The 26,062-nt window shown below is 40.7% G+C and overlaps 2 protein-coding genes and 4 non-coding genes across 9 annotated transcripts in view; 5 read left to right on the plus strand and 1 right to left on the minus strand.

Moving 5' to 3' along the window:
• The window catches only part of LOC120860902 (protein zwilch homolog), a 42,712-nt gene extending 22,140 nt beyond the window's left edge, over positions 1 to 20,572 (minus strand). For 2 of the 4 annotated variants that reach the window (XM_040236617.1, XM_040236616.1), the window contains exons 1-8: positions 20,321 to 20,572; positions 15,939 to 15,990; positions 11,861 to 11,956; positions 6,564 to 6,682; positions 3,304 to 3,503; positions 2,722 to 2,792; positions 2,267 to 2,422; positions 903 to 974 (exon numbers count right to left, since the gene is read on the minus strand). In XM_040236617.1, coding sequence (XP_040092551.1) covers positions 903 to 974; positions 2,267 to 2,422; positions 2,722 to 2,792; positions 3,304 to 3,503; positions 6,564 to 6,682; positions 11,861 to 11,956; positions 15,939 to 15,990; positions 20,321 to 20,373 — 819 coding nt within the window. In that variant the 5' untranslated portion in view covers positions 20,374 to 20,572. Of the gene's footprint in view, positions 1 to 902; positions 2,423 to 2,721; positions 2,793 to 3,303; positions 3,504 to 6,563; positions 6,683 to 11,860; positions 11,957 to 15,938; positions 15,991 to 20,320 lie in introns of those variants that run through there. The other 2 variants (XM_040236618.1, XR_005720457.1) reach the window with 2 other exon arrangements.
• Positions 20,573 to 20,631: 59 nt separating this feature from the next.
• LOC120860905 (60S ribosomal protein L4) lies at positions 20,632 to 25,790 on the plus strand. Its single transcript, XM_040236620.1, has 10 exons — positions 20,632 to 20,913; positions 22,350 to 22,521; positions 22,714 to 22,820; positions 23,155 to 23,293; positions 23,638 to 23,762; positions 24,035 to 24,164; positions 24,420 to 24,576; positions 24,873 to 24,956; positions 25,041 to 25,161; positions 25,244 to 25,790. Exons 1-10 carry the CDS (start codon positions 20,911 to 20,913, stop codon positions 25,472 to 25,474), a joined length of 1,269 nt encoding a protein of 422 aa, XP_040092554.1. The 5' UTR covers positions 20,632 to 20,910; the 3' UTR covers positions 25,475 to 25,790.
• On the plus strand, positions 22,570 to 22,640 carry LOC120860923. The gene has a single exon (XR_005720463.1). It is a non-coding gene; the product is annotated as a small nucleolar RNA SNORD18 (small nucleolar RNA).
• On the plus strand, positions 22,996 to 23,093 carry LOC120860924. Its single transcript, XR_005720464.1, has one exon. It is a non-coding gene; the product is annotated as a small nucleolar RNA SNORD16 (small nucleolar RNA).
• Positions 23,479 to 23,550, plus strand: LOC120860922. Its single transcript, XR_005720462.1, has one exon. It is a non-coding gene; the product is annotated as a small nucleolar RNA SNORD18 (small nucleolar RNA).
• LOC120860919 lies at positions 24,224 to 24,293 on the plus strand. The gene has a single exon (XR_005720461.1). It is a non-coding gene; the product is annotated as a small nucleolar RNA SNORD18 (small nucleolar RNA).
• Positions 25,791 to 26,062: the final 272 nt, after the last annotated feature.

The following is a 26,062-nucleotide window of genomic DNA, read 5'->3' on the forward strand; positions in this document are numbered from 1 at the left end:
AGAAGGTAAATTAGTGGCTGGCAGGTTTCTGCTAATGGGTATGGGATTTCTTTTTAGGGTGATGAAAATATCCTAAAATTAAATATGGTCATGGCTGTACAAACTCTGTCAGTACACTAAAAACTACTGAATTACTTAAAACAAATGTATTTTATGGGATATAATTTGTATCAATAAAGCTCTTAAAAAAAGAAAAGAAAAAAGTAACTAAGTAGTCAGTGACTGGATATAACTGTCTTTGTGTGCCAACTTAAGACATACGGAATTTCTTCTGCATTAAAATGAGCCCCCCTTGTCCGCCCCTTTGGGATTGAATTTGTAGAGAGAAGCTAAAATTACTGAAACACAAAATTTTTTAAACACGTGCTCATTGATCTTCAGGATCAAATTCCAGTTATTAACAAGCAGATTATATATGCATTTGGAATAAACTGGCAGCTGAGTCACCTGGAAAGTAGGGAATCCATATGAATAAAATCCAAATACTTCAGTAGAAAAGGCGAAAGAATTGTTATTAACTACTAAAGTGAAAGTGAAAGTGAAGTCGCTCAGTCATGTCAGACTCTTTGCGACCCCATGGACTGTAGCCTACTAGGCTCCCCCATCTATGGGATTTTCCAGGCAAGAATACTGGAGTGGGGTGCCATTTCCTTCTCCAGGAGATCTTCCCAACCCAGAGATTGAACCCAGGTCTCCCGCATTGTAGGCAGATGCTTTACCCTCTGAGCCATCAGGGCAGTCTATGTTCCCTTTAACTGCAAGGACAACTGCCTCAACTGCCAAGCATGTAACATTTGGAACAAATTTTGAAGAACACAAAATTAAATAACAATGACACTAGCAAAGATTATTATGGAAATATGAGATCTAATGCAGGTAACAAATTCCAGAAGGATACTCACAAGGAGAAATTTCAGTTCTCTGTGAAGCTGACTCAGAGGACCTCTGGGCTCTCCCGATTCCACCTTGATATTCTAAAAAATTCCCAGAGTCAGTTTTCACTGGTAATCCCATCTTTTCTCCATCAGGGTCACAGTTACTTGCATTTCAAACTACCCACACATTTAAAAATATTTCATAAAACACTAGTGAATTGAAAAAGTAGGTCAACACTTCCATTTGGTATACCTTCCCCAGAAATATAGACTCTGCCCATCTCAATACAGAAACCTCAATTCAGGCCACCACAACCCCTCTCAATACAACTGTAGCTACACAGAACACACACTCTCCTGCTTTGTGTCACTAAATTTCCAAAAGGACAAGAAGTAAAATATAAACACACTTCAAGACTCGATGACAGGGTAGGAGGTGAGAGGGAGGTTTAGGAGCTGGGGGACATATATATCCCTGTGGCTGATTCATGTTGACATATGGCAGAAACCAATACAATATTGTAAAGCAATTATCTTCCAATTAAAAATAGATTTAATTAAAAAAAAATTTAAATGACAAACTTAGCATTACCACCCACCAAAAATAACACTCTCCCTCCCCTCAATAAAACAAACAAACAAAAAAGGGTGAAGGGGGGTGAGGAGGTTTGAAAGAAAATAGTAAATGCCGTTGTATGTCAGTACCTACTGCAGGAAAAGAAAAGTGTGAAGAATATAATTGTATAATTATTTACCAGCCCACCACCCTGGGAAAAACCACTCTTAACTCTACCCAGGACTTTGTGTACATATTTTTTAAAACCATAGTTGAGATCCTACTGTACATAAATTTTGTACTTTTGGAGCTTTTTTTTTTTGCTTAATAATAAGCATTTTCTTTCATTATTAAAGATATTTTAAATCATAATTTTTAAATATGTATATAATATTTCATCAGGAAATCTATTTATTTTTCTACCGATCATTCAGGTTTTGTTTTTAATATTTTCAAAACAACAGCTGCATGACTGCACTAAATATCTTTGCCCATGTATTTTTGTTACCAATTCTGATTAATTTCTTAAGACAGAGCCTAGAAATGTAAATATAGGGTAAAAGGGATTGTTGATGTGTTCTCAATATCTGCATTCTTTTAAGAACAGCAGGGATTATAAGTCACTGTGATGATTCCATTTGGGTCTCCACTGAAAAGTCTTAAGTTACATAATTACAGCACTGTAGATAACTGATGGATCAGACCACCTGGCAAAACCTTCACTGGCTGTGCTGGTGAGACTTCAGGCTGAACCTTTCAGAGCTGTCCAGGAACTAGCAACTTCAAAGTAAACCTACACTGAGTAAACTCAACAGAAAGAAGGGCTGGCTCCTACCAGAGTTGCAGTTGAAGAGAGTGGAGGGGTCTGAAGGATCTCATCCACAGGACTCCAGGAAATATCCAAAGTGATCGTGGTTTGTGAGGTAGCAACTATATCATCCAAGGCAGTGGACTTAAAGAGCTCGTACTGGGCAAAGCCGCCAGCTGTTAACTGTAATTCAGCAGACCATCAGCAGCACTTTCACAAGGCCAAAGGCCCATTATCAAAACGACTGATTCTTTTCTCCAAAGAAGAAAAAGTGCCGTGCCAAATGGAAAAACGAGACAATTCTTTTTCATCACAAAGATTAGCTAAAAGGCATATATTTTCAGACATTAGTTGATATGAAAATAAACATTTTGATATTATAGAAAAATATCTAGTCCTATTAGGAATGAAAAAAATCCTTTACACTAGGAAGGCAGATTGACAGCAGTTAGAAGAAAATAATATGAAAGAGAAATACTTACAGTAGACAAGTGATGTCTTTTCTTGTGTGACTTTTTTAGGTCTTCAAGATTTACAGAATAATTTTTATCCACTGTAGGACATGATAAAAACAACTTTATAGGTACAGTTCAAAATTACATCATTAGAGCTAGAAAATTACAATTTAATTCACAATACTAATAACTATCAAAAGTAAATTTTAAACTACAGATGAAATGTTCTTAAAACAAGTAAAGTGTAACAAAGGTCAGTACTACTACCAAAAGTATAATTAAATGCCTATTATGACACTGGAATTATATTATCATTCTATTCAACTTTTTCATTTTCCAATGAAAATTTCAAAAAATACACACATGTAAATGAAATGAAACCCAAATAAAACAGCCATAAACTCCTATTTAGACTTTTGGAAATCTGTCTCTGAAATGTCTCCCACATGCTGCAGGTTACACACTAGAGCAGACTCGTGGTGGCTTACACAAGCTTCATTGTGTGCACTTCGCTCTTGATATATATCAAGTTTTAGTAAAAACTACGAAACAGTGATTACACAAATAAATAAATACATACACCTCCACAAAAGAGGAGTGAGCTCTCACCTTTACAGGTGACCATGTACAAGACAATTCCTGTGATGTTGCTACTGGTTGAGATAAGCTCAGCTCCCAGCCAACTGATACCTTCAGGATCTGAACCATCACACCTTACCCATAGAGGAGGAAGGGCAGTAACTGGCCGATTAATCTTCAAATGGGTCATATTAGGATTGTGAGCCATGGCATAAAATCCAATTAACTGCCTTGGAAACAAGAGAAGGAAGAATAAATTAGAGGTAGAGATCGTTGATCAGTCAGAAGCTTTCTTTTCCAAAGATATCATGAACAGTAGCTACGATGCTGACTCTGATCCCACTTCTGATCACCATCTAATATCCTGTACCAATACCAAAGTGGGGTTTTTCCCTTACACTAAGCAATTCTCTGACACTAGCTGGTACCCTACAATTCAACTCAGTTCTGACACTATTTACCCAAAGACAGCATCAGCAACCATAGGTTAAAGGCTCAGTCCTACAAGACTGCCTCACCTCCAACCTGCATTGCCAGTTCCAAGTCCAAGTTGTCATCTATGTGTCTACAGATCACAGGTTCTGACAACCCGCTCCCTAAGTTCAATTAATTTGCTCCCAGAACTCAGAGAAATAGTTTACTTGCTAGATTACTAGTTTATTACACAAGGGAAGAACTCAGGAACAGCCAGATGGAAGGGAAGCAAAGGAAAAGGTATGGGGGAAAGGGCACAGAGCTTCCATGCCCTCTCCCAGCAAGCTGCTCTCCCCGTACCTCCACGTGTTCACCAACCTAGGGCTTCTCCAAGCCGTCTCCTTTTGGGTTTTAATGGAGGTTTCATTACATAGTCACAATGGTGACTAACTGAACTTAGGGAGGGGTTGAGTCCCAACCCCTCACCAGGTGACTAAACTTAACAAACTCTGGCCCCTCTCCCTTCCAGAGGTTGGGTAGGACTCAAACTTCTAACCCCCTACTCACAGGCTTGGTTCCCCAGGCAACCAGCCCCCATCCATAATTTACTCGGGGTGGGGAGGTCCAAAAACCACTTCATTAGCATTAAAAAAGACACCTTTATTCTTCTCAACCCTTAGGAAATTCCAAAGGGTTTTAGGAGCTGGGTTCCAGGAACAGTGGACCAAGACCAAATATGCGTCTTCTTATACATCACACTATCACTGTGTCCCAGAAACAAAAATCTGGAAATTAAGTGGCAAAATACATAAGTGTTTCACCGGAGAAGAAGTGAGAGCCGGGCACACCAGACAGATCAAGATCCACACACCAAAAACTGACAAAGTATAGCTACCACAAGCAGAGAGCTCAGTATGGTGGGGCTACAGGGTCAATGGGAGTGGAAGCAGGCTCTGAGATTAAGCAAAAGAAATAACAGAATATGTCAATTACTTCTGAATAAAGCCAGGGGTGGGAGAAGGAAGAAAGAAGTCAATAAATACATAGAGAGATGCTTGAGGTCATTAGTCACGGAACACAAAAACATGAATATAGTCTGCGAATTAGATAGTATTATTTTAACAATGTTAAATTCCCAGATTTTGATAACTGTTGTGTGGTTATACTAGAGAAGGTACTAGGTTTTAGGAAATACATAGTGAGGTATTCAAGGGTAAAAGAGCACAGTGTCTCCAACATACTGTCAATATTTCATTACAAAAATGTGTGTGTGTGGTTATATAGATGGGGTGTGGACAGGAATAAGAGGAGGAGAAGAGGGGAGGAGGAATAAGCCATAGAATCACAAAGCAGAGGCAGCAAAATGTAAATTTTGGTGAAACCTGGTTAAGAGTACACAGAAGTTCTTGTACTGTTCTTCTACACTTCTCTGTAAATTTGAGAGTGCATCAGAATTAAAAGTTACCCAAAAATACTGCTTAAAATTTTTCAGAGATGAAAAATAAATTTATTACCAACATATGTTCAGAAAAGGCATTTCTAAGGGACTGTACTTCAGAAAAGAAATATAATAATCCCAGAAGGAAGGTCTGAAATGCAAGAAGAAATGGAGAGCAAAGAAATGATAAGCATATGGATGAATCCAAACAATCACTGGCTGGAGAAAACAACGTGAATAAAAAAATTCTCAAGTTGTGGGAGAGGAAAGAAAAAAAGGCCAAATATGACTTAAAATCAAGAAGCCATTAAAGAGTGATTGACTACAAAAGATTTTAAAAGTTTCTACACAGCAAAACAAAACAAAAAAACCCACTCTGAAGGAAAGTCACTTTGAATACTACTACAGTCCTTATTCTCCAGTATTTTCTTTTTTAAAGATTGTTTAGACCATTTTTAAAGTCCTTACTGAATTTGTTACAACATTGCTTCTGCTTTATGCTTTGTCTTTTCGGCCAGGAGGGACGTGGGGTCTTAGCTCCCTGACCAGGAATCAAACCCACACCCCTGCTGCGTTGGAAGGCAAAGTCCTAACCTCTGGACCACCAGGGAAGACCCCTTATTCTCTAATATATATATGACCAGATCCTAAAGGACTCCTTGATAGCAAATACTTTTGGTTTTAGAGTTGAGGGAGACCAGTCATATGGTAGGAGGTGGGAGGGTAGTGAAGCTGGCTAAGCAGACAGAGGCAGTAGGGATTCCAACAGGGGTACTTCTGGCATGTGGGTGGGATAATTCCTCACTGGACAGGACAGCCCCAGGCATTGCATAACATTTACCATCCATGGCTCAGGCCAACAGCTCCCCTGAGTCATCCTGACAATCAAAAAGTACCCTTGCATATTTCCAAATCCCTGCTGGGCACTGGACTGGAGGCTGAAGGTTCCTTTGTGTCCTATGTGTCACTCAGGAGGAATCTGGATTTTATCACGAGGCAAAAGGACCACAGAAGGCTTTTTAAACATGGAAGCAACATAATCAGGCTTTCATACAATCACTCTGGCAGGAGTGAGGAAAAAAGACTGGCAAGGAACCAGATTAGAAGTAAGGAAAACAATTATGAAGCAACAACATGAAACAGTAGAAGGAAATGGAGAACAGGCAGATCACCAAGTCATCTTGGTCACACTTGAGTTACCCATGGGACAGTCAAGTATTCAGAACTATCCTTAGAGCATTAAGTACATACATCAAGGGGGTGGGGGAAGGAGAAAGAGAGGGATCTGGGCTAAATACCTATGCTTTCCCCAATGTTTATAAGAATTTCTTGTTGTTTAGTTGCTAAACTGTGTTCAACTCTTTTGCGACTCAATGGACTGTAGCCTGCCAGGGGAATTTAAATCCTACCCTCCACCTCTACGGTAAGAAAAACTTACCTGGCTCTCCCAATTGGTAAAGCAAGCAGCCCAACATTTTCACCAGTAGAGAGATCAGAAATAGCAGTGTCTTCAGACTGTAGCTCTTCAATATGACTTGGTTCTTCCTTTTCTAAAGGCTTTAAAAACATTTAATTATTTAACCAGGTAAGAGAACACTATGGTAAAGTCAACTCTTCACTATGCTAGAACAATGTACTGATTTCCAGACCCTGAAGCGCAAAATGACTGGGTTATGACAAGAATCATAGCTAGAAACCAATGGGGTAACAATACATCTCACCACTCATCAGAAGTATTTCCACTGTCCTATAAGAAGATATTGATCTATGTTGCTACTGATAAAGGAAGTATATGACGCCATCAGAAAAGGAAGTGCTCTATCATGTACAAAATTATATACAAAACATCAAGGGAAACCCATGGGAGACTCCGATTTTGTCATTCCCCGAACTTAAAGGTTCATAGCCGTTTCTACTCATTTTCTAAGTCTCCAGGATTTGTTACAGCAGCTGACATTAGTTACCTCATTATTATAGAAATATAGGGTATATGGTTCCAGACTATATTGATTTGCTATATTATACTAATCCTATGCTATATTATATTATACTATACTATAATACTGGTACTAATAATATATTATAATCCTAATATTGTTCCCAATTTCACTATATTATAATATTAATTGCATACTATAACACTAGTACTAATACTATACTATACTAGTAATTCAGTTCAGTTGCTCAGTCGTGTCTGACTCTGCGACCCCATGGACTGCAGCACACCAGGCCTCCCTGTCCTGGTAGTATATACTAAACTACACTATACCAATACAGTTGTCTCTTGAACAACACAAGTTTGGACTAGGCAGGTGCATTTACATGTGGATTTTTTCAATGGTAAATATTAATCCTGCAGTACTACACAGCCCATGATTGGTTGAATCTGTGGATATAGAACCACAGATACAGAGGGCCAACTGTAAAGGTACACTAGGATTTTCAGCAACACAGATGGTGGGGCACCCCAAGCCCTGTGTTGTTCAGGAGTCAATGGTATATTAAGGAAGAAACCTATCTTTTAGAAAGATATTCAAATAGAATTCTTAAAATTAAAACAGCAGCAACAACTTTGGTTAGTTTTCAGGAAGACACATATCCTAAGGGTTTCCAGCAGCCAGCAGAGCCCTGCAGCCTGTGGAAGCCAAGTCAGTGCCTCGGACTCAGTATGACAGTCTCTAGGTCCAGCTATGTTGCTGCAAATGGCATTATTTCATTCTTTTTAATGCACAGCCCTTACTTCTTAAGTCTATTCCTCTTAGGACTCTCAGCTCTCATTTGTGTTTCTCATATCCACATGTTTAAGTAGTGAAATAGCTCAGTACTGCCAATAATAACAGAAATTAAACGAAATAATATTTCCTGAGCATGTACTATGTACAAGCTACTGTTCCAAGCTTTTATTCTTCATAAAAACCCTAAGAAAGATCCTATTAATAACCCTATTTTATGGACTGAAAACTGAGCTAGTGGCTGGCTGAATAGCTTATATAGAATAAGCAGCTGAGCGGCAAAACCCACATTTGAATCTAGGTAAAGTGAAAGTTGCTCAGTTGAGTCCAACTCTTTGCGACCCCATGGACTACTATACAGTCCATGGAATTCTCCAGGCCAGAATACTGGAGTGGGTAGCCTTTCCCTTCTCCAGGGGATCTTCCTAAGCTAGGGATCGAACCCAGGTGTCCCACATTGCAGGCGAATTTTTTACCAGCTGAGCCACAAGGGAAGTCTAAGAATATTGGAGTGGGTAGCCTATCCCTTCTCCAGAAGATCTCCCTGACCCAGGAATCGAACCAGGGTCTCCTACGTTACAGGTGGATTCTTTCCCACGGAGCCATCGAGGAAGCCCCTGAATCTAGGTAGTCTGACTTAAAAACTCAAGTTCCTGTCCACTAAGGTCTTCTAGCAGTGAATACTTACTAGTTATCTGACCTAGATGTATCCTCAACTTTGAATTTCTTCTGCCAGATTCCAGATTTTATTCCCTTCTAGGCCTGGGTTTCCAAATAGTTCCTAGAAGTATCCAAGAAATGTCATTTTCCCTTCCATCCTACTTTTCAGTATTATCCACCTAACTAAAACTCATGCTGTAAGCTCTATTGACCTTTGCAGAAATGAAGGCCATTTTAGTTGTTTCCCATCCAAAAATGCCAGGACCTCACTGAACTCCAGTCCTCACAACTCCAAGCTGTTTTCTCACTAGTATCTCAACCAATTTCCACAAATTCCTCTGCTCCTCTTTACCTTTCCCTAGAAACTCATTTTCATCTTTCAGCTTTTGCTCTACACACATTTTCTCTCTCCTCATAACAAAAGTCTAAATTCAGTCACATAATTCACTTATAATTATTTTCCAAGCATCTGTTCACCATAAATAAGCACCACTAATACAGAAAACAAATAAAGTAGTCCCCTCCTCAGAAAGGAGTTTTTGTGTAGTAAGTAAAACAGAGTGCTCTCTGTTCATGCATCCCAATCCCCATCCAGACAGCATGCAGGTCCTAAAGCAAACAGAGGCATTCCTTCTAAAGGAAAGTCCACTTTCCCCTGTTATATCCTGTTTCTATCTACTTCAAGAAACGATAAACCCAAAAAACGGGTCCTGGCCCCAAAGTAACTGTGTAAAATGACAGCATTATCAGCACTCAACTAAACCACTGCTACTGCTCGGCCAGAATGGTTTCCCTATTTAAAACACAAAGGTGTAAGGATGTAATTATAAAGTGATGAAAAAAATAAGAAGGTCCCGAATACACGGAAGAACTGTACAAAAAAGATCTTCACGACCCAGATAATCATGATGATGTGATCACTAATCTAGAGCCAGACATCTTGGAATGTGAAGTCAAGTGGGCCTTAGAAAGCATCACTATGAACAAAGCTAGTGGAGGTGATGGAATTCCAGTTGAGCTATTTCAAATCCTGAAAGATGATGCTGTGAAAGTGCTGCACTCAATATGCCAGCAAATTTGGAAAACTCAGCAGTGGCCACAGGACTGGAAAAGGTCAGTTTTCATTCCAATCCCAAAGAAAGGCAATGCAAAAGAATGCTCAAACTACCGCACAATTGCATTCATCTCACATGCTAGTAAAGTAATGCTCAAAATTCTCCAAGCCAGGCTTCAGCAATATGTGAACCATGAACTCCCTGATGTTCAAGCTGGTTTTAGAAAAGGCAAAGGAACCAGAGATCAAATTGCCAACATCTGCTGGATCATGGAAAAACCAAGAGAGTTCCAGAAAACATCTATTTCTGCTTTATTGACTATGCCAAAGCCTTTGACTGTGTGGATCACAATAAACTGTGGAAAATTCTGAAAGAGATGGGAATACCAGACCACCTAACCTGCCTCTTGAGAAATCTGTATGCAGGTCAGGAAGCAACAGTTAGAACTGGACATGGAACAACAGACTGGTTCCAAATAGGAAAAGGAGTACATCAAGGCTGTATATTGTCACCCTGCTTATTTAACTTATATGCAGAGTACATCATGAGAAACGCTGGACTGGAAGAAACACAAGCTGGAATCAAGATTGCCAGGAGAAATATCAATAACCTCAAATATGCAGATGACACCACCCTTACGGCAGAAAGTGAAGAGGAGCTAAAAAGCCTCTTGATGAAAGTGAAAGAGGAAAGCGAAAAAGTTGGCTTAAAGCTCAACATTCAGAAAATGAAGATCATGGCATCCAGTCCCATCACTTCATGGGAAATAGATGGGGAAACAGTGGAAACAGTGTCAGACTTTATTTTGGGGGGCTCCAAAATCACTGCAGATGGTGACTGCAGCCATGAAATTAAAAGACGCTTACTCCTTGGAAGAAAAGTTATGACCAACCTAGATAGCATATTCAAAAGCAGAGACGTTACTTTGCCGACTAAGGTCCATCTAGTCAAGGCTATGGTTTTTCCTGTGGTCATGTATGGATGTGAGAGTTGGACTGTGAAGAAGGCTGAGCGCCGAAGAATTGATGCCTTTGAACTGTGGTGTTGGAGAAGACTCTTGAGAGTCCCTTGGACTGCAAGGAGATCCAACCAGTCCATTCTGAACGAAACCAACTCTGGGATTTCTTTGGAAGGAATGATGCTAAAGCTGAAGCTCCAGTACTTTGGTCACCTCATGCGAAGAGTTGACTCATTGGAAAAGACTCTGATGCTGGGAAGGATTGGGGGCAGAAGAAGGGGACAACTGAGGATGAGATGGCTGGATGGCATCATGGACTCGATGGACGTGAGTCTGAGTGAACTCCGGGAGTTGGTGACGGACAGGGAGGCCTGGTGTGCTGCGATTCATGGGGTCGCAAAGAGTCCGACACGACTGAGAGACTGAACTGAACTCTTGTTAGATTTAACAAGAGAAAATTAAAGTAGAAATTCATGAGTCATAGTGACTTATGCTGTGTGTAACAATAGCCATCCACCAGTCACATGTGGCTTTTGAACACCTGAAATGTGGCCAGGTCAAATTGAGATTTAAGTGTAAAATCCATACCAAATTTTGAAGATGCAGTATGGGAAAAAAGAGCTTAAAATCTCGTTTTGATTTTTATATTAATTATTGAAATGATTAACATTAGATTTTAAAAAAACATTATAAACATAATTTCAGACCCAGCAATCCTATTCCTAGCTATTTACAGAAAAGAAAACTCGTGCTCACATAGGGCTTTGTACAAAAATGATATTACTTGTTTATTTAGCTCTCTGGATCAGGGATGGATCAGCAACTAAAAGAACGACTAAACACATACAACTTGAATGAATCTCAAAGGCATTATTATACTGAAAGATGCCAGACTCAAAAGTTTATACACTTTCGTATGATTCCATTCATGATACTCTTCAAAAGACCACGCTACAGTGAGGGAGAAGGAGGAATGATTTTAAAGGAATAGCACCAGGGAGTTTTCAGGGTGATGGAGCCGTTTTGTGTTCTGATTATGGTGATGACTACCAGACTGTATAAAGTGTGTTAAAATTCACACAACTAAACAAAAGAAAAAGTAAATTTTACAGTATGAAATTTAATTTCACCTTTTTGTTTTATGAGGCTACTAGAAAGTTTTTAATTACATATGTGGTTCACATTATCTATTGGACAGCACTCTACTTATTACTAAAAGATGTTAGAATCCACACTATACGCTGACGTGAAAATGTGTACATTTGAGATTATCCCTCAGAAACCAAACTTGGCTGTTAAGAATTAGCCACAAAGCCCAAGCACTACTTACCACTTTTTCCACAATAAATATGGTTTCATTTTCATGTAGAATATTTTTCAAAGGGTTTGGTTGGCCTTTGCTGATCAACTGCACTTGAATATCAGCCTATTAAAAACAGATTAAGGTTTTATGTTATATGTTATAGAGACACATATATATATGTACAAATATTTAAACACATAAAGACCAGTTCTATGCAAGTAACTGAACAAGACTTAATGTTTTAAAAATACAATTTCATTTATTCTTTGCCCATGTTGTTTTTCATGTTGAAAAAGTCTAGCTGGGGAATTCCCTAGAAGTCCAGTGGTTATGACTCCAAGCTTTCACTGCAGAGGGCAAAGGTTCAATCCCAGGTTGGAGAACTAAGATCCTTGCAAGCCTAGAGTGGTCAAAACAACAACAAAACCAAGCTATTATATTTTGTATCTGTATGCTTCAAGGCCCACCTAGAGAGCACCCTGCCTTGTAAGGCCTTTTGATTAGGACCACACTGACATCCTCTTCCCCTAATCATCCTGGATTTACTGTTAGGAACCATAAAATTAGCTCTTTACTAAACATTATTTTTTCTGACTGTTCCATGAAATTTAGAACTTTATCACTTTATAGGTACTGTGTATTTCTTCATTCCAATTACAATAAACATTTATTGTAGAAAAGTTTGAAAACAGATAGCTAACAGATAAAGCTCATCTATATTCTACTAACCAGTCGTCGTTCAGTTCCTGAGTTGTGTCCAACTCTTTGCCACCACCCCACGAAATGCAGCACACCAGGCTCCTCTGTCCTCCATGATCTCCCAGAGTTTGCTCAAATTCATGTCCACTAGGTCGATGATGCTATCCGACTATCTCATCCTCTGCTGCTCCCTTCTCCTTTTGCCTTCAATCTTTCCCAGCATTAGAGTCTTTTCCAGTGAGTCAGCTCTTCACATCAGGTGGCCAAAGTACTGGAACTTTAGCTTCAGCAACAGTCCTTCCAATGAATATTCAGGGTTGAAGTCCTTTTTCTTGGTTTGAACTCCTCACAGTCCAAGTCTTCTTCAGCACAGTTCGGAAGCATTAATTTTTTGGCCCAGTCTTCTTTCTGGTCCAGCTCTCACATCCATACATGACTACTGGAAAATCTGTAACTTTGACTATGTGGACCTTTGTCAGTGACGTGTCTGCTTTTTAATACACTGTCTAGGTTTGTCGTAGCTTTCCTTCCAAGGAGCAAACATCTTTTAATTTCATGGCTACAGTCACAGTCCTCAGTGATTTTGTAACCCCCAAAAATAAAATCTCTCACTGCTTCCACTATTTCCCCTTCTACTTAACATGAAGTGATGGGACCAGATGACATGATCTCAGACTTTTTTTTTTGTGGCTGTGCCAGGTCTTAGTTGTGGCATGCAGGATCTTCGATCTTTAGTTATGGCATGTGGAACCTAGCTCCCTGACCAGGGGTTGAACCCAGGTCCCATGCATTGGGAGCGGGGAGTTTTAGCCACTGACCACCAGGGAAGTCCCTTAGATTTTTGAATGTTGAGCTTCAAGCCAGCTTTTCCACTCTCCTCTTCACTCTCATCAAGAGGTTCTTTAGTTCCTCTTTGTTTTCAGGCATTAGAGTGATATCATCTGCATGTCTGAGGTTGCTGATATCTCTCTCAGCAATCTTGATTCCAGCTTGTGATTTCATCCAGCCTGTCATCTCACATGATGTACTCTGCATAGAAGTTAAACAAGCAGGGTGACAGTATACAGTCTTGATGTACCCCTTTCCCAATTCTGAACCAGTTAGTTGTTTCATGTCTTGTTCTAACTATGGTTTCTTGACCCACATAGCCAGAGTAGTCACTACTATTATTAGTCTTATCGGTGTATATTTTGCCTAATCTTTTCCCAGACATATAAATAAACCTACTTAAATAGAAATAGATTATTTTGATAATGCAATAGATTTTTGCTTAATAAATAAATAGAATATTCTAAGTTTTATATCATGAACTTCTTTCCATGCCATTAAACTTTTTTAGGCTGTCTAGTGCCATGGAGCTACCATCACGTAATTAATTCCGTATTATTCAACATCTGTACATTTTCAAATTATATGCTATAATAACTGATAAGGAATATTTTTTAATTACTACCTCCTCTGCACCCCACAACATGTGGAGCTCCTCCAACCAGGGATGAACCCATGCCCTCTGCAGTGGAAGCTCGGAGTCTTAACCACTGGACCAACAGGGAAGTTCCCTTTTAATTACTTTCTTAAGATGAGTATCTAAAATCACATTGATACATTTGAAAGGTCAAATTGCCTTTCAAACGTCATATTCACATATTCGCATTCTCATTTTATGTCAACACACTATTTACATTCTTTTTACCATCTCACCTAGCAAAAAATAGTATCTTGTTATTTTATAAACTTCATTTATTCGATCACTAATGACGGTCAACAGCCACTAATATGCTTATTACTGACAATCATCTCTCATTACTTGAACCTATTTAATTTCTTAGTTTGGAAACTGAAGCATTTAGATACCAAGTACAGAGGGCAAAGGATGCTTTGTTACTCTAATCTACTAAACCCTGAGTTTGATAATTTTTGGCTGCACTAGGCCTTCAGTGCTGTGCGTGGGCTTCTCACTGCAGTGGCTTCTCTCAGTGCAGAGCACAGGCTCCAGGAGGCTCAGGCTCAGTAGTTGTCCCCTCAGGTTTAACTGCTGCAGGGCATGTATGATCTTCCCAGGTCAGGAATCAAACCCGTGACTCCTACACTGGCAGGTGGATTTCCAACCACTGAACGAGCAGGGGAGCCTCGTATCTACTTCGTTTTTGATCAAATACTGTTGTGGATTGAATTATTGTTGTTCAGTCACTAAGTTGTGTCCAACTGACTCTTTGCAACCCCATGGACTGCAGCACGCCAGGCTTCCCTGTCCTTCACTATCTCCTGGAGTTTGTTCAAACTCATGTCCATTGAGTCAGGGATGCCATCCAACCTTCTCCTCCTGCCCTCAGTCTTTCCCAGCATCAGGGTTTTTTCCAATGAGACGGCTCTTCGCATTACATGGCCAAAGTACTGGAGTTTCAGCTTCAACATCAATCCTTCCAATGAATATTTAGGACTGATTTCCTTTAGGATTAACTGGTTTGATCTCCTTGCAGTCCAAGGGACTCTCAACAGTATTCTCCAACACTTATTTTTATCCTCTACCTATTCATCTATTATGATTATCTTCATTCCTTATTGGTTTTAAGAGCTTTTCATATATTTCATATACATGGATATTAACACTTATCATTTATGACACTGATGTCATAAATGATATTCTCAGCTAGTCTTTTAGACATAATTTATTTTAGTTTGTTAATTGTTTTAGAGGATTAAGTTCTATGGGAAGTTTTACCTATGGAACACTTGGCATGTTAGATGCTTAATAAATTCACGAATGTTTATAGCAGCTTTATGCAAAATTATTAAAAACTAGAAACAATCCAGTCTGAATGCTGAACGGATAACCAAACTGCATTCATACAATGGACTACTACTCAACAATAAAAAGGGATGAACTACTGATACACACAACAACACAGTCAAACCACAAATGCATTATACTCAGGACTTGAGCAGTTAAAAGTCTGTACTTCCAATGCAAGGGGTGAAGGTTCAGCTCCTGGTTGGGGAACTAAGATCCCACATGCCATGTGGCATGGCCATTAAAAAAAAAAAGAAAATAAAACAAATGCATTCTACTTATTGAGAAAAGCCAGACAGAAAAGGTATAAACCATATGGCTTTATTTATATGACATTCAGAAAAGGCCACACAAAAAAACAGATGTAAAACATCAGTAGTTGCCAGGAAACAGGGGAAAGGGTTAAGTATAAAGGGACATGAGATTTTTTGGAGATCATAGGAATGTTCTTGATTATGGAGGTGGTAATACAACTAAATGCATTTGTAAAAATTCATAGAACTGTACTCTAAAAGGGTGACATTTAATGTATGTAAATCAACTTCGATATACTCAACTTTTAAAAACAATTTTAGGATGACTGAGTTGTTTAAAAACCAAATAAATTGTTCATACCTCATAGATAAATGGATCTTTACAGATTCTTTTCTTTTTTTCATCAAATTCCCTGAAATGCAGAAACACAAGTGAAAAATAAAGCTACAGTATTTTGTCATTTAAACTCTGGAGTTATTGAGAGAAATTAAAAATTCAGAGTAGTCCTGACAGCACTAAGGCACAGTTGGGAAAAGAGAAGCAGAAAAGGAAAGAAAAAACAGAGATGTGGTAAAGATTAATAGACAGCTGCCCCTTGGGACTTCCCTGGTGGTCCAGCGGTTAAAACTATGTCCTTTCAATGCAGGGGGCACAGGTTCGATCCCTAGTTGAAAAACTAAGATCCCACATGTCCTGAAGTACAGCCAGAGAAAAAAGATAGACAGCTGCCCCAAACTGGGTACAACTGCTTCTCAGAGGCAGCAGGAAATTAGGTCACCTACCTCTATTCTTATAACTTTTAAAACACAGTACCAATTACTATTAAAATGTAATTTACAACATGACTTTTGGGAAGCAAAAATAACTGAAATCAGTGGGTAATTATGGAGAAGTTATTTAAGGGTCCCAGGCCTTGAGTTTCTATTGCTATCCTCCCTGTTTCCATGAGTTGACACCAAAAAAATTAGTGAACTGGATAACGCTAAAACATTTTTAAAATGGAAGCACAAAATGTTAAGATACATCGTAATTATCATTTTACTGAAGAAAGTTGATCCCAGGGCTTCCCTGGTGGCCCAGTGGTAAAGAATCCACCTGCAAATGCAGGGGACATGGATTCAATCTCCGATCTGGGAAGATCACACATGCCTCGGGACAACTAAGCCCATGTGCTATAGACCTTGAGCCTGGGCTCTAGAGCCCAGGAACTGACACTACTGAAGTGCCCTACAGCCTGTGCTCTGCAGCAACAGAAGTCACCACAGTGAGAAGCCTTCGCACTGCAACCAGAGTAGCCCTGCTCACCGTATCTAGAGAAAAGCCCCAGCAGCAACCAAGACCCAGCACAGCCAAAAATAAATAAGTAAAATTATATATATTTAAAAAGCTGATCCCAAAGCCTGTAAACTATAAACTATTAAGATACCAAAAATGCACATCAGCTTGATCTACACTCTAAAAGAGAAAAGAATTGTTAGAGTCCTAAAGGAACCCAACAGAACAGTTTCAGGATACCATTATTTGATCCATTCTGTAACTCACTGAAATAAAAACTAGGCCTGTGACTGATTCACTTTGGCCATTTTGGACAAGGCTGTGACTTTTCCCCCTATATTTATTTGGCTGTATCAGGTCTTAGTTGCAGCACACAGGATCTTTGTTGAGTCACATGAGATTTTTCACTGGGTCATGTGAGCTCTCTAGTTGTGACTCTCTGCGTCTGGAGTGCGTGGGCTCAGTAGGTGCGTGGCTCGAGAGACATGTGGGATCCCCCACCAGGGATCGAATCTATGTCCCCTGCATTGCAAGGTGGAATCTTAACCACTGGACCACCATGGTAAGTCCTTGAGAAAAGAAGTTTATCTCTATGCATGCGTAACTCAAGGATCATTCAATCATTCAACAATCATTTCACCAGTATGTATTTTATGGGCAGGCACTCTGTGAACAAAAAAGTGTTGCCTGTCTTTCTGATACACCACCAATACTGCCTGCCATCAGCCATCAGCCACTGCAGCTACCTTGGTGCACCCTGAGGAGAATTCAGAACTAGACAGTTAAGATACACACCAAAGGAATAATTTCAATGAGCCCAGACTCCCGCATCTTCCCCAAAGTGGAAAAGCACTATAATCATTAACTTGAGATGTCTGTTCTTGGGATTAGTAGTAAACTTTTGATGTTCAACTACATTTTTGTTTGTTATTTCCCTCAGCAAAACTGCTATATATTCTGGCTCCTCCCTTACCTTTTAGGAACAGTTCTTTAGAGCTATCTGAAGCTGACTGCCAGGCTATACTACTCAGTAAGGCCCCTGAGTAACAGTAATTTTAGGTTGTGCATTTTTTAAGTCAACAATTCTTACTAAATGTCTAAGATATAAAACAAATGCATAGTTCCTGGCTCACAGTCTTGACTGCAGCCAACAACTGCAATACAGGGTGATGAGCCTCAAAGAGGGGCGTGCAGGGTGCTGCAGTGGTGCACAGGAAGAGACTTTGCTGGAGGGCTTCAACTTTATCCTGAAAGCTAAGAGGAGCTCACTACAGGATTTTAAATGAGAAAATCTCTCTGACTTCCTGATGTGGAGAGATAAACTAGGAGGCCAGAAAATAACTAAATAATTTGCAGTACTTAAAAAAGTGATGATGGTAAACAAAGCAGTCAGGATGCAGGGAAAACAAAAGTAGCTGGTGACTAACTAGATGGGATGGAGGTGGCGGAAAATAGAACCAAGTGACAGTCTTGGACTTGGAACTCTTAACTCAGAGACAGAATCCAGGGAACTGTCACACTGCAGGGAACAGATGGACTCAGCTTCGCAGATAATGAGTTTGAGGTCTCACTTGGACATTTCCGGTAGGCAGGTGGCTACACAGGTGATATGGGGGCTTAAAGAGAAGACAGACAACTGATGCTTCAAAAGTGGAGAGAAATACTAACACTTATGAAAGAATCAGGAAAGAGTCTAAGTAAAATTTATCAACAAGGGACTGGTTAAATAGACATAAACTAGCCAAACAATGAAATATTATATAGCCACTAAAAACAGATCTATAGGCTGTCATACTGAAAGCTATCATATTGCTAATTAAAAGAAAAAGCTAGTGAGGGACTTCCCTGGTGATCCAGTGGCTAAGACTTCCGGCTCCCACTGCAGGGGGTGCCTGGTTTCAAACCTGTCAGGGAACTAGATCCCACAAGCCGCAACTAAAGATCCCACACGCCGCAACTAAAGATCCCACACGCCGCAACTAAAGATCCCACACGTGGCAATGAAGATCTCAGGGGCTGCAACTAAGATTTGGTGCAGCCAAATAAACAAATACAAATAAATGCTAAAAAAAAGCTAGTGATCTTTCTACAATGTTGAAAAAATTGACAAGCAGTACCACTTTTATAAGCAGGATAAAAAGCAATGAAGACAAATAATGAAAAAGTATGATATTTAGAAAAAGGGGTTAGATTACAGCAGTTGGTCATCAAAGTGTGGTGTCAGGCCAGCAGCATCTGCTTCACCTGAAATTGACTAGAAAGGGAAACTCTTTAGCTCGACCCAGAACCTGCTGTTGTTCAGTCCCTCAGTCTTGTCTGACTCTTTGTGACACCATGGAGTAAAGTACGCAGGCTTCCCTGTCCTTCACATCTCCCAGAGTTTGCTCAGATTCATGTCCATTGAGTCAGAGATGCTCTCTAAGCATCTCATCCCACTCCACCCAGGCCTACTAAATCAACAATTCTGGAGGTGGGCCCGGCTATCTGTTTTGGCAACTTGCCAGGTGATTCTGATTCACGCTCAAGTTTGAGAACTACTGGATTGGAGTTTTGTGTCGGTTACAGAACTGGATGGAATCCACTTTATTACTAGTACTTCACTATGTGAGGATTCCCTTGTTGGCTCAGATGGTAGAGTCTGCCTGCAACTCGGAAGACCCGGGTTGGATCCCTGGGTCGGGAAGATGCCCTAGAGAAGGAAACGACAACCGACTCCAATATTTTTGCCCAGAAAATGCCATGGATGGGGGAGCCTGGTGGGTTACAGTCCATAGGGTCGCAAAGACTCGGGCACGACCGAGCGACTTCACTTTCACTATACGAATAAAACGAAGTCCTGCTGCTGCTAAGTCACTTCAGTCGTGTCCGACTCTGTGCGACCCCATAGACGGCAGCCCACCAGGCTCCTCCGTCCCTGGGATTCGCCAGGCAAGAACACTGGAGTGGGTTGCCATTTCCTTCTAGGGCACTGTAAAACAAGTGTTTTGAAGAGCAGACACACCATCACGTTATCACTGACTGCTGCTCAAAAAACCATCTTGAATAAACTATAAAACACGTTTCACACCATCAAGGCTTTAAACAGGTGAACTATATCAACATCTAGTTTTCTGTATCCTGTTCGATGCCTCTAACATATCACAAGTTGTGTGTGCATTATCGGATTGAATAATACATCTCTCGTAAAATTCGTCACCTTCCACCGCCGGCGACAAAGTACACGTTTTCTTCTAAACGAGACTAAAAGCAACAGGGCCCACCGGGCTAACCTCACAATGGAGCAGAAAACCGGCCTCTCTGCCGCTCCCAGATCCCCGGAAAGCGAACTCAATTTACAAATTCGCGCCGGTGGAAACTGGGAAGGCGCTAATCCCCAGGTATGCGGCAAGCTTGGGGCGAAGATCGAGATACCCCCAGGAAGAAGTGCTGTCGCCAAAGTCAAGCCAAAACTAGGGACTACAACTCACTGCAGGAGACCAGCGTAAAATTCCTCAGCAGCTCGATTAGCTCCCGACCACATTGCGCCCCAGTTTGACTGAAGACCCGAAACCGCCAAGCTGAAATGCGCGCCGGACGCTGACGTACGGGGTCGTGACCTCCTTGCCGGGACTACTTTTACCCCCTCCAACAGGCTCCATTCTACAGTTAAACTACTGTTTTATAGCGCAGAGCGGTGTCTCCTGTCTCAATAGTTTCCCCTTCCCGTAAGAAAAAGTTAAAATAAATTATACTGGTTGAGGGGAAACGACACTCGTCTCGCGAGAGTTGGCCACGGCCTCTCATGGATTACTCCGCGAAAATGAGTCCCTGGGTTCTAAGAGCTCTTTTTAGCTATGGAAGTCAATAAATACCGTAATTTGACATATATGAAGAAGTAACATGCTATTTTTATTGTTTTAGCGTGGTGGAGAGATATTTTATATCCCTGAATTGATTCTGAGGCGGGGCAGGCTGGGGGACGAGCTGAAGGTTACATATGGAGTGGGAGTACTAGGCACTTCCTTTTCCTGTGGGAGCCGCCGGGGTGAGAGGAGCGTGGCCTTCTCCTCTCCCGGCCATGGTAAGCAGAACTCTTCTCCTCTGGATCTGCTTCTTTTTTCGGGGCTTGGCAGGAATGGGCTCGGGTGTTCAGAGCATGAAGTCTTCAGTAGGGGAAGCGAGGAGAAGGAGATGGGGACCAGAGGCGTGTGTTTGTGGCTAGGACGTGGGTAGTAATGCTCTACGGCAGCCATCTTGAGGCAACGTGTGCGGGCCGGCGCCGGGCGCGTCTTGAATAACACGGAGGAACCCCAGATAGTTCTTGGAGCCAGAGGGACCTTTGGGATTCTAGCTTCTCTTGGATCTTAGAAAGTATGGGTTCCGCTGAAGACTTGGAAGTTCTCAGAGCGTTAGTCTATGGCTAGGTGAGTCAATTTGGGATTTTGTGTCTGTACTCTTATTCAGTGAGGAATACTTAAGAGAGACTTCGTTAAACAAAAAACTTTTATTTCACTTATTTTTTATTATTGTGTGCTTATCTTAGCGATTGCCTCTGAAAGCGTTCTGGTCTTGCATTAAATTTTACTTGTTTTGTAGCTACTGCATAAATAGCGTTTGTAAAAGCACCATGTGCCTTGGGTAGTTCAGTGAACACAATATGCAGAAAGCACTAGTATGCTACTTTGATCGTAATTGGGTTGGTCAAGATGCATTGAAATGTTCAATGGTAGTGTTGTAGACAGGGAATTGGAGAGGAGGTGGTAATTGGACTTTATAAGCCGTGATCAGAGACACCTGAAGGAGGCTAGGTGAGGAAGGGTATGTTTAGGTAGAATACTTGTTAAATCTGAGGAAGGAGAGGGATGGCCCTGAGTGTAGGCCTGAGAATCTGGAAGAGAGTGTGGGCTGTGGGCAGCCAGGTTGAGCAGGTTCTGTAGGTCATGCTTAGGACCTTTTACTTTCAGGGGGTAAGTTTCTGGAGAAAATTGAGCAAGAAGTAACAAGGCTGTTTTTTAGTAGTAAGTTTTGGAAGATGTGTTTGGAATGGGATGACCGGAAAGGATGGATGTTTGAAGTAGAGCCCTGGTAGATAAGATTTGGTCACATTTGGGGTGAGAGTTTGGATGATGACATTAAAATGCATTTTCAGACCTTACACTATGGTTTTTGGTTTTTTTTTTTTTACTTTATTTTACTTTACTGTATTGGTTTTGCCATACATCGACATTATTTTGCTCTTTAAGGCCCGATTTGAAAGTTTAATAATAAAGCAATCTCTTTGAAAATGATGGAAATCCTGTGGCAGAACTTGAGAAATTTAGATATCTTTCAAGTACTTCTTGATGTTGATAGACCTGATGGCGTGTTGATAACTTAGTCTTTGTTTTTGGCTTAAGCGATATCTACCTCATCAAATTCTAGACCTTTCTGTAAATGGGCCTTTAATGCTTTTGTTGGTGCTTGAGAAGAGTGCTTTTGATGATGTTTCTCAATATAAATATTTTTTATTTTTTTCAGGCGTGTGCTCGTCCACTGATATCAGTGTACTCCGAAAAGGGGGAGTCATCTGGCAAAAATGTCACTTTGCCTGCTGTGTTCAAGGCTCCCATTCGACCTGATATTGTTAACTTTGTTCACACCAACTTACGCAAAAACAACAGACAGCCCTATGCTGTCAGTGAATTAGCAGGTATGGATTTAGCTGTTTCCTGGGTTGACTTTTTAAGGGGTACTTCACAGCAGTGATGAAATTCCACTCCGTTGGTCCGTGTTTCTGAACAGCATGATCTCCCTGGATGTTCTGATGCTGTTTGCTGCTGTACACAGTAGTCACAGAATGGTGTGGTAAGAAGCTAAAGCTTGTGTTTCTCAACAATTTCAGGTCATCAAACCAGTGCTGAGTCTTGGGGTACCGGCAGAGCTGTGGCTCGAATTCCCAGGGTTCGAGGTGGCGGGACTCACCGTTCTGGTCAGGGTGCTTTTGGAAATGTATCCTTTGTTGCACCGCCTAGACTGGTCAGCTGTGGCATTTGGCAGACTGAACCTGGTTTGTTTATTTTAGTAATTTGAAAATATCTGTGCTCAAGACACTGATGTCCGGGTTAAAACACTTCTCACACAGATTTGCTGTTTGGAAGCCGGCTTGGCAGCACAAGGTTTTGCTTGCAATGATGTCGTAATTTGCGTCTGACTCTGTCCTCAGCGACAGTTGCCTGCTGTCAGTGGCTGGTTCAGAAGGGTGACGAAAATTCTTACTGAGCAAGGCATAACCTGATTGTAATTGCTAAACTTGGAGAAATGTGATTCTTAACTGGGAAAATAGATGTGTCGTGGGGGCCGCATGTTTGCACCAACCAAGACCTGGCGACGTTGGCACCGCAGAGTGAATACAACGCAGAAGCGATACGCCATCTGCTCTGCACTGGCTGCCTCAGCCTTACCGGCGCTGGTCATGTCTAAAGGTTTGTGATACTTTATTTTCTAGGGGTCCTGTAAACCTTTCTTAAATCTGAACCTGATAGCATGTGTGAATTCTCTTCATCCTAGAGTGTCTGACTACATTTCCCTCTACTAAATGCTAGTTATAGCCACTTCAGTCTAACAACTCAGTGACTACTGTGTAATGAGGTAATTTTTACATCGTTTGTCGAAATGATGAGATTCCACTCAATTGGTCCGTGTTTCTGAAACACATGATCTTTGTGGTAGTTCTGATTTGGCAAATGTGCCACTTTGATTTTGTGGATTTGATTAAATTTTTCAAAGGGTTCAGAGTAACCAGGTCAGTGTTAATTGGCTTTGTCAGGTCATCGTATAGAGGAAGTTCCTGAACTTCCTTTGGTGGTGGAAGATAAAGTTGAAGGCTACAAGAAGACCAAGGAGGCTGTTTTGCTTCTGAAGAAACTTAAGGCCTGGAATGATATCAAAAAGGTAGGTTTTGTGGTTCTTCATACAAGTTCGTTGCCAAACTTTTTTACATTTCAAAAGGTTACTGAAAGACAGTATAAGTAAACCTTAGTGGATATGAGAGCAAAGACTCTGGAACCATATTCCCTGAGTTTGAAAGCTCATTGCTATGTTAAATTTAGGCAAGTCATTTGTGCCTCCAATTTCCTCATCTGTAAAACTAAAGTTTTTTTAAACTATGAAGATTTAATACAGGGATCAAATCTCAATCAGAATACCAAACTGTACTTTGTTAGGTCTATGCCTCTCAGCGAATGAGAGCCGGCAAAGGCAAAATGAGAAACCGGCGCCGCATCCAGCGCAGGGGACCCTGCATCATCTATAATGAGGACAATGGGATCATCAAGGCCTTCAGAAACATCCCTGGTAATAATCGTACTGCTTACATGTTTTAATTACTTGTGTTATGCAAGCTTACCCAGCTTTTATTATGATGAGATTCCACTTTATGGTCCGTGTTTCTGAAACACATGATTTTGTGGAACTTCTGATTCGTGGCTGAATAAGTATACGTTTGATGTTTACATTCGTGCTTAAAATATTTCTTAGGTGCTATAAACATGATCTGCATTTCACTTCCTGAAATACAGGATCCCTAATTCTCCTTTTCCCTTTACAAAGGAATTACTCTGCTTAATGTAAGCAAGCTGAACATTTTGAAACTTGCTCCTGGTGGTCATGTGGGACGTTTCTGCATTTGGACTGAAAGTGCTTTCCGAAAGTTAGATGAGCTGTATGGCACTTGGCGTAAAGCAGCCTCCCTCAAGAGTAACTACAAGTGAGTATAATTTGTATGCTGGACATAGATGTTTATGCTGTTGTTCAGTCACGAAGTCGTGTCTTACTCTTGGCACTTGAGACAGCAAGGACTTCACCACATATATGCTGTGGATATTGTTCAAAATGGATTTGCATGTTTTTTAAATAATGCATTATGTTGTCATTTCCTCGTATACACATGCAATATGTGGAAATAGTATAGTGGAAATTCTGATTAGATTCTGTAGAGCTTAAATGATTAATCTTTTGTTAAGAAATAGGAATTAAGCCTCTGTTAAATGTTTTTTCTTTCAGCCTCCCCATGCACAAGATGCTCAATACAGACCTTAGCAGAATCTTGAAAAGCCCAGAAATCCAAAGAGCACTCCGAGCACCACGGTAAAGTTTTGATATTCACAGTAATTCTTGTTCAGCTTCACACATGTATAAACTGTTTAATAATAAGTATCTGCTTTTTTATAGCAAGAAGATTCATCGCAGAGTCCTGAAGAAGAATCCACTGAAAAACCTGAGAATCATGTTGAAGCTTAACCCCTACGCAAAGACCATGCGCCGGAACACCATTCTTCGGCAGGCCAAGAATGTAAGCAGTAACTTGGGTTTTGCTGGACCTGTTGAGTTTTAGAAAGATTTGATTCTTAGATTTTCTTCCTAATTTGTTGCAGCACAAAATCCGCATGGATAAGGCAGCAGCAGCACTAGAAGCCAAATCAGATCAGAAAGGGGTTCAGGGCAAGAAGCCTGTGGTGGGAAACAAAGAAAAGAAGGCTGTTGGTGATAAGAAGCTGAAGAAGCCTGTGGTGGGAAAAAAGGCTGCAGGGACCAAGAAACCAGCAGCTGAAAAGAAGCCCACAGAAAAGAAACCCACCTCAGAGGAGAAGAAGGCTGCTGCATAAACTTAAATTTGTTTATTCCATAAACACCAAATCATTTTGGACAGCTAATTTTGAATAAAGACCTGAACAAAGAGGCAATGAGAAACATGATTGGATGTGTTGTGTGAGTTGTGGTTTTAAAGTAACTTGTCTTGAGAAACAGATGGTTTAAAGACTTATAACAGAAATACACAGAAACTCATTATTTAGCTTCCCCCCAAAACCACTTTGGAAAATGGGCCATGTTCCATAAAGATTTGACATTTGATAACCATAAGAGGGCAGATTCAGAGAACGTTTTTTAAAGGATAGCAGTAAAAAACTGATTTTCCCTTCAGAAGTGTTAGTCTTCTGTGATACAATTGGTGGAAGAGATGCTTGCCAACGTTTTAATATTTGGACCCTTTGGTATAAAAAGGGATTCCCTGGTGGCTCAGACAGTAAAGCTCAGACGCCTGCAATGGAGGAGACCTGGGTTGGGAAGATCCCCTGGAGAAGGAAATGGCAACCCACTCCAGTACTCTTGCCTAGAAAATTCCATGGATGAAGGAGCCTGGTGGGCTATACAGTCCTTGGAATCGCAGAGTTGGACACGACTGAGCGATTTCA

This window comes from Oryx dammah, unplaced genomic scaffold (genome assembly GCF_014754425.2).
Source record: "Oryx dammah isolate SB20612 unplaced genomic scaffold, SCBI_Odam_1.1 HiC_scaffold_11209, whole genome shotgun sequence".
NCBI classification, from domain to species: Eukaryota; Metazoa; Chordata; class Mammalia; order Artiodactyla; family Bovidae; genus Oryx; species Oryx dammah.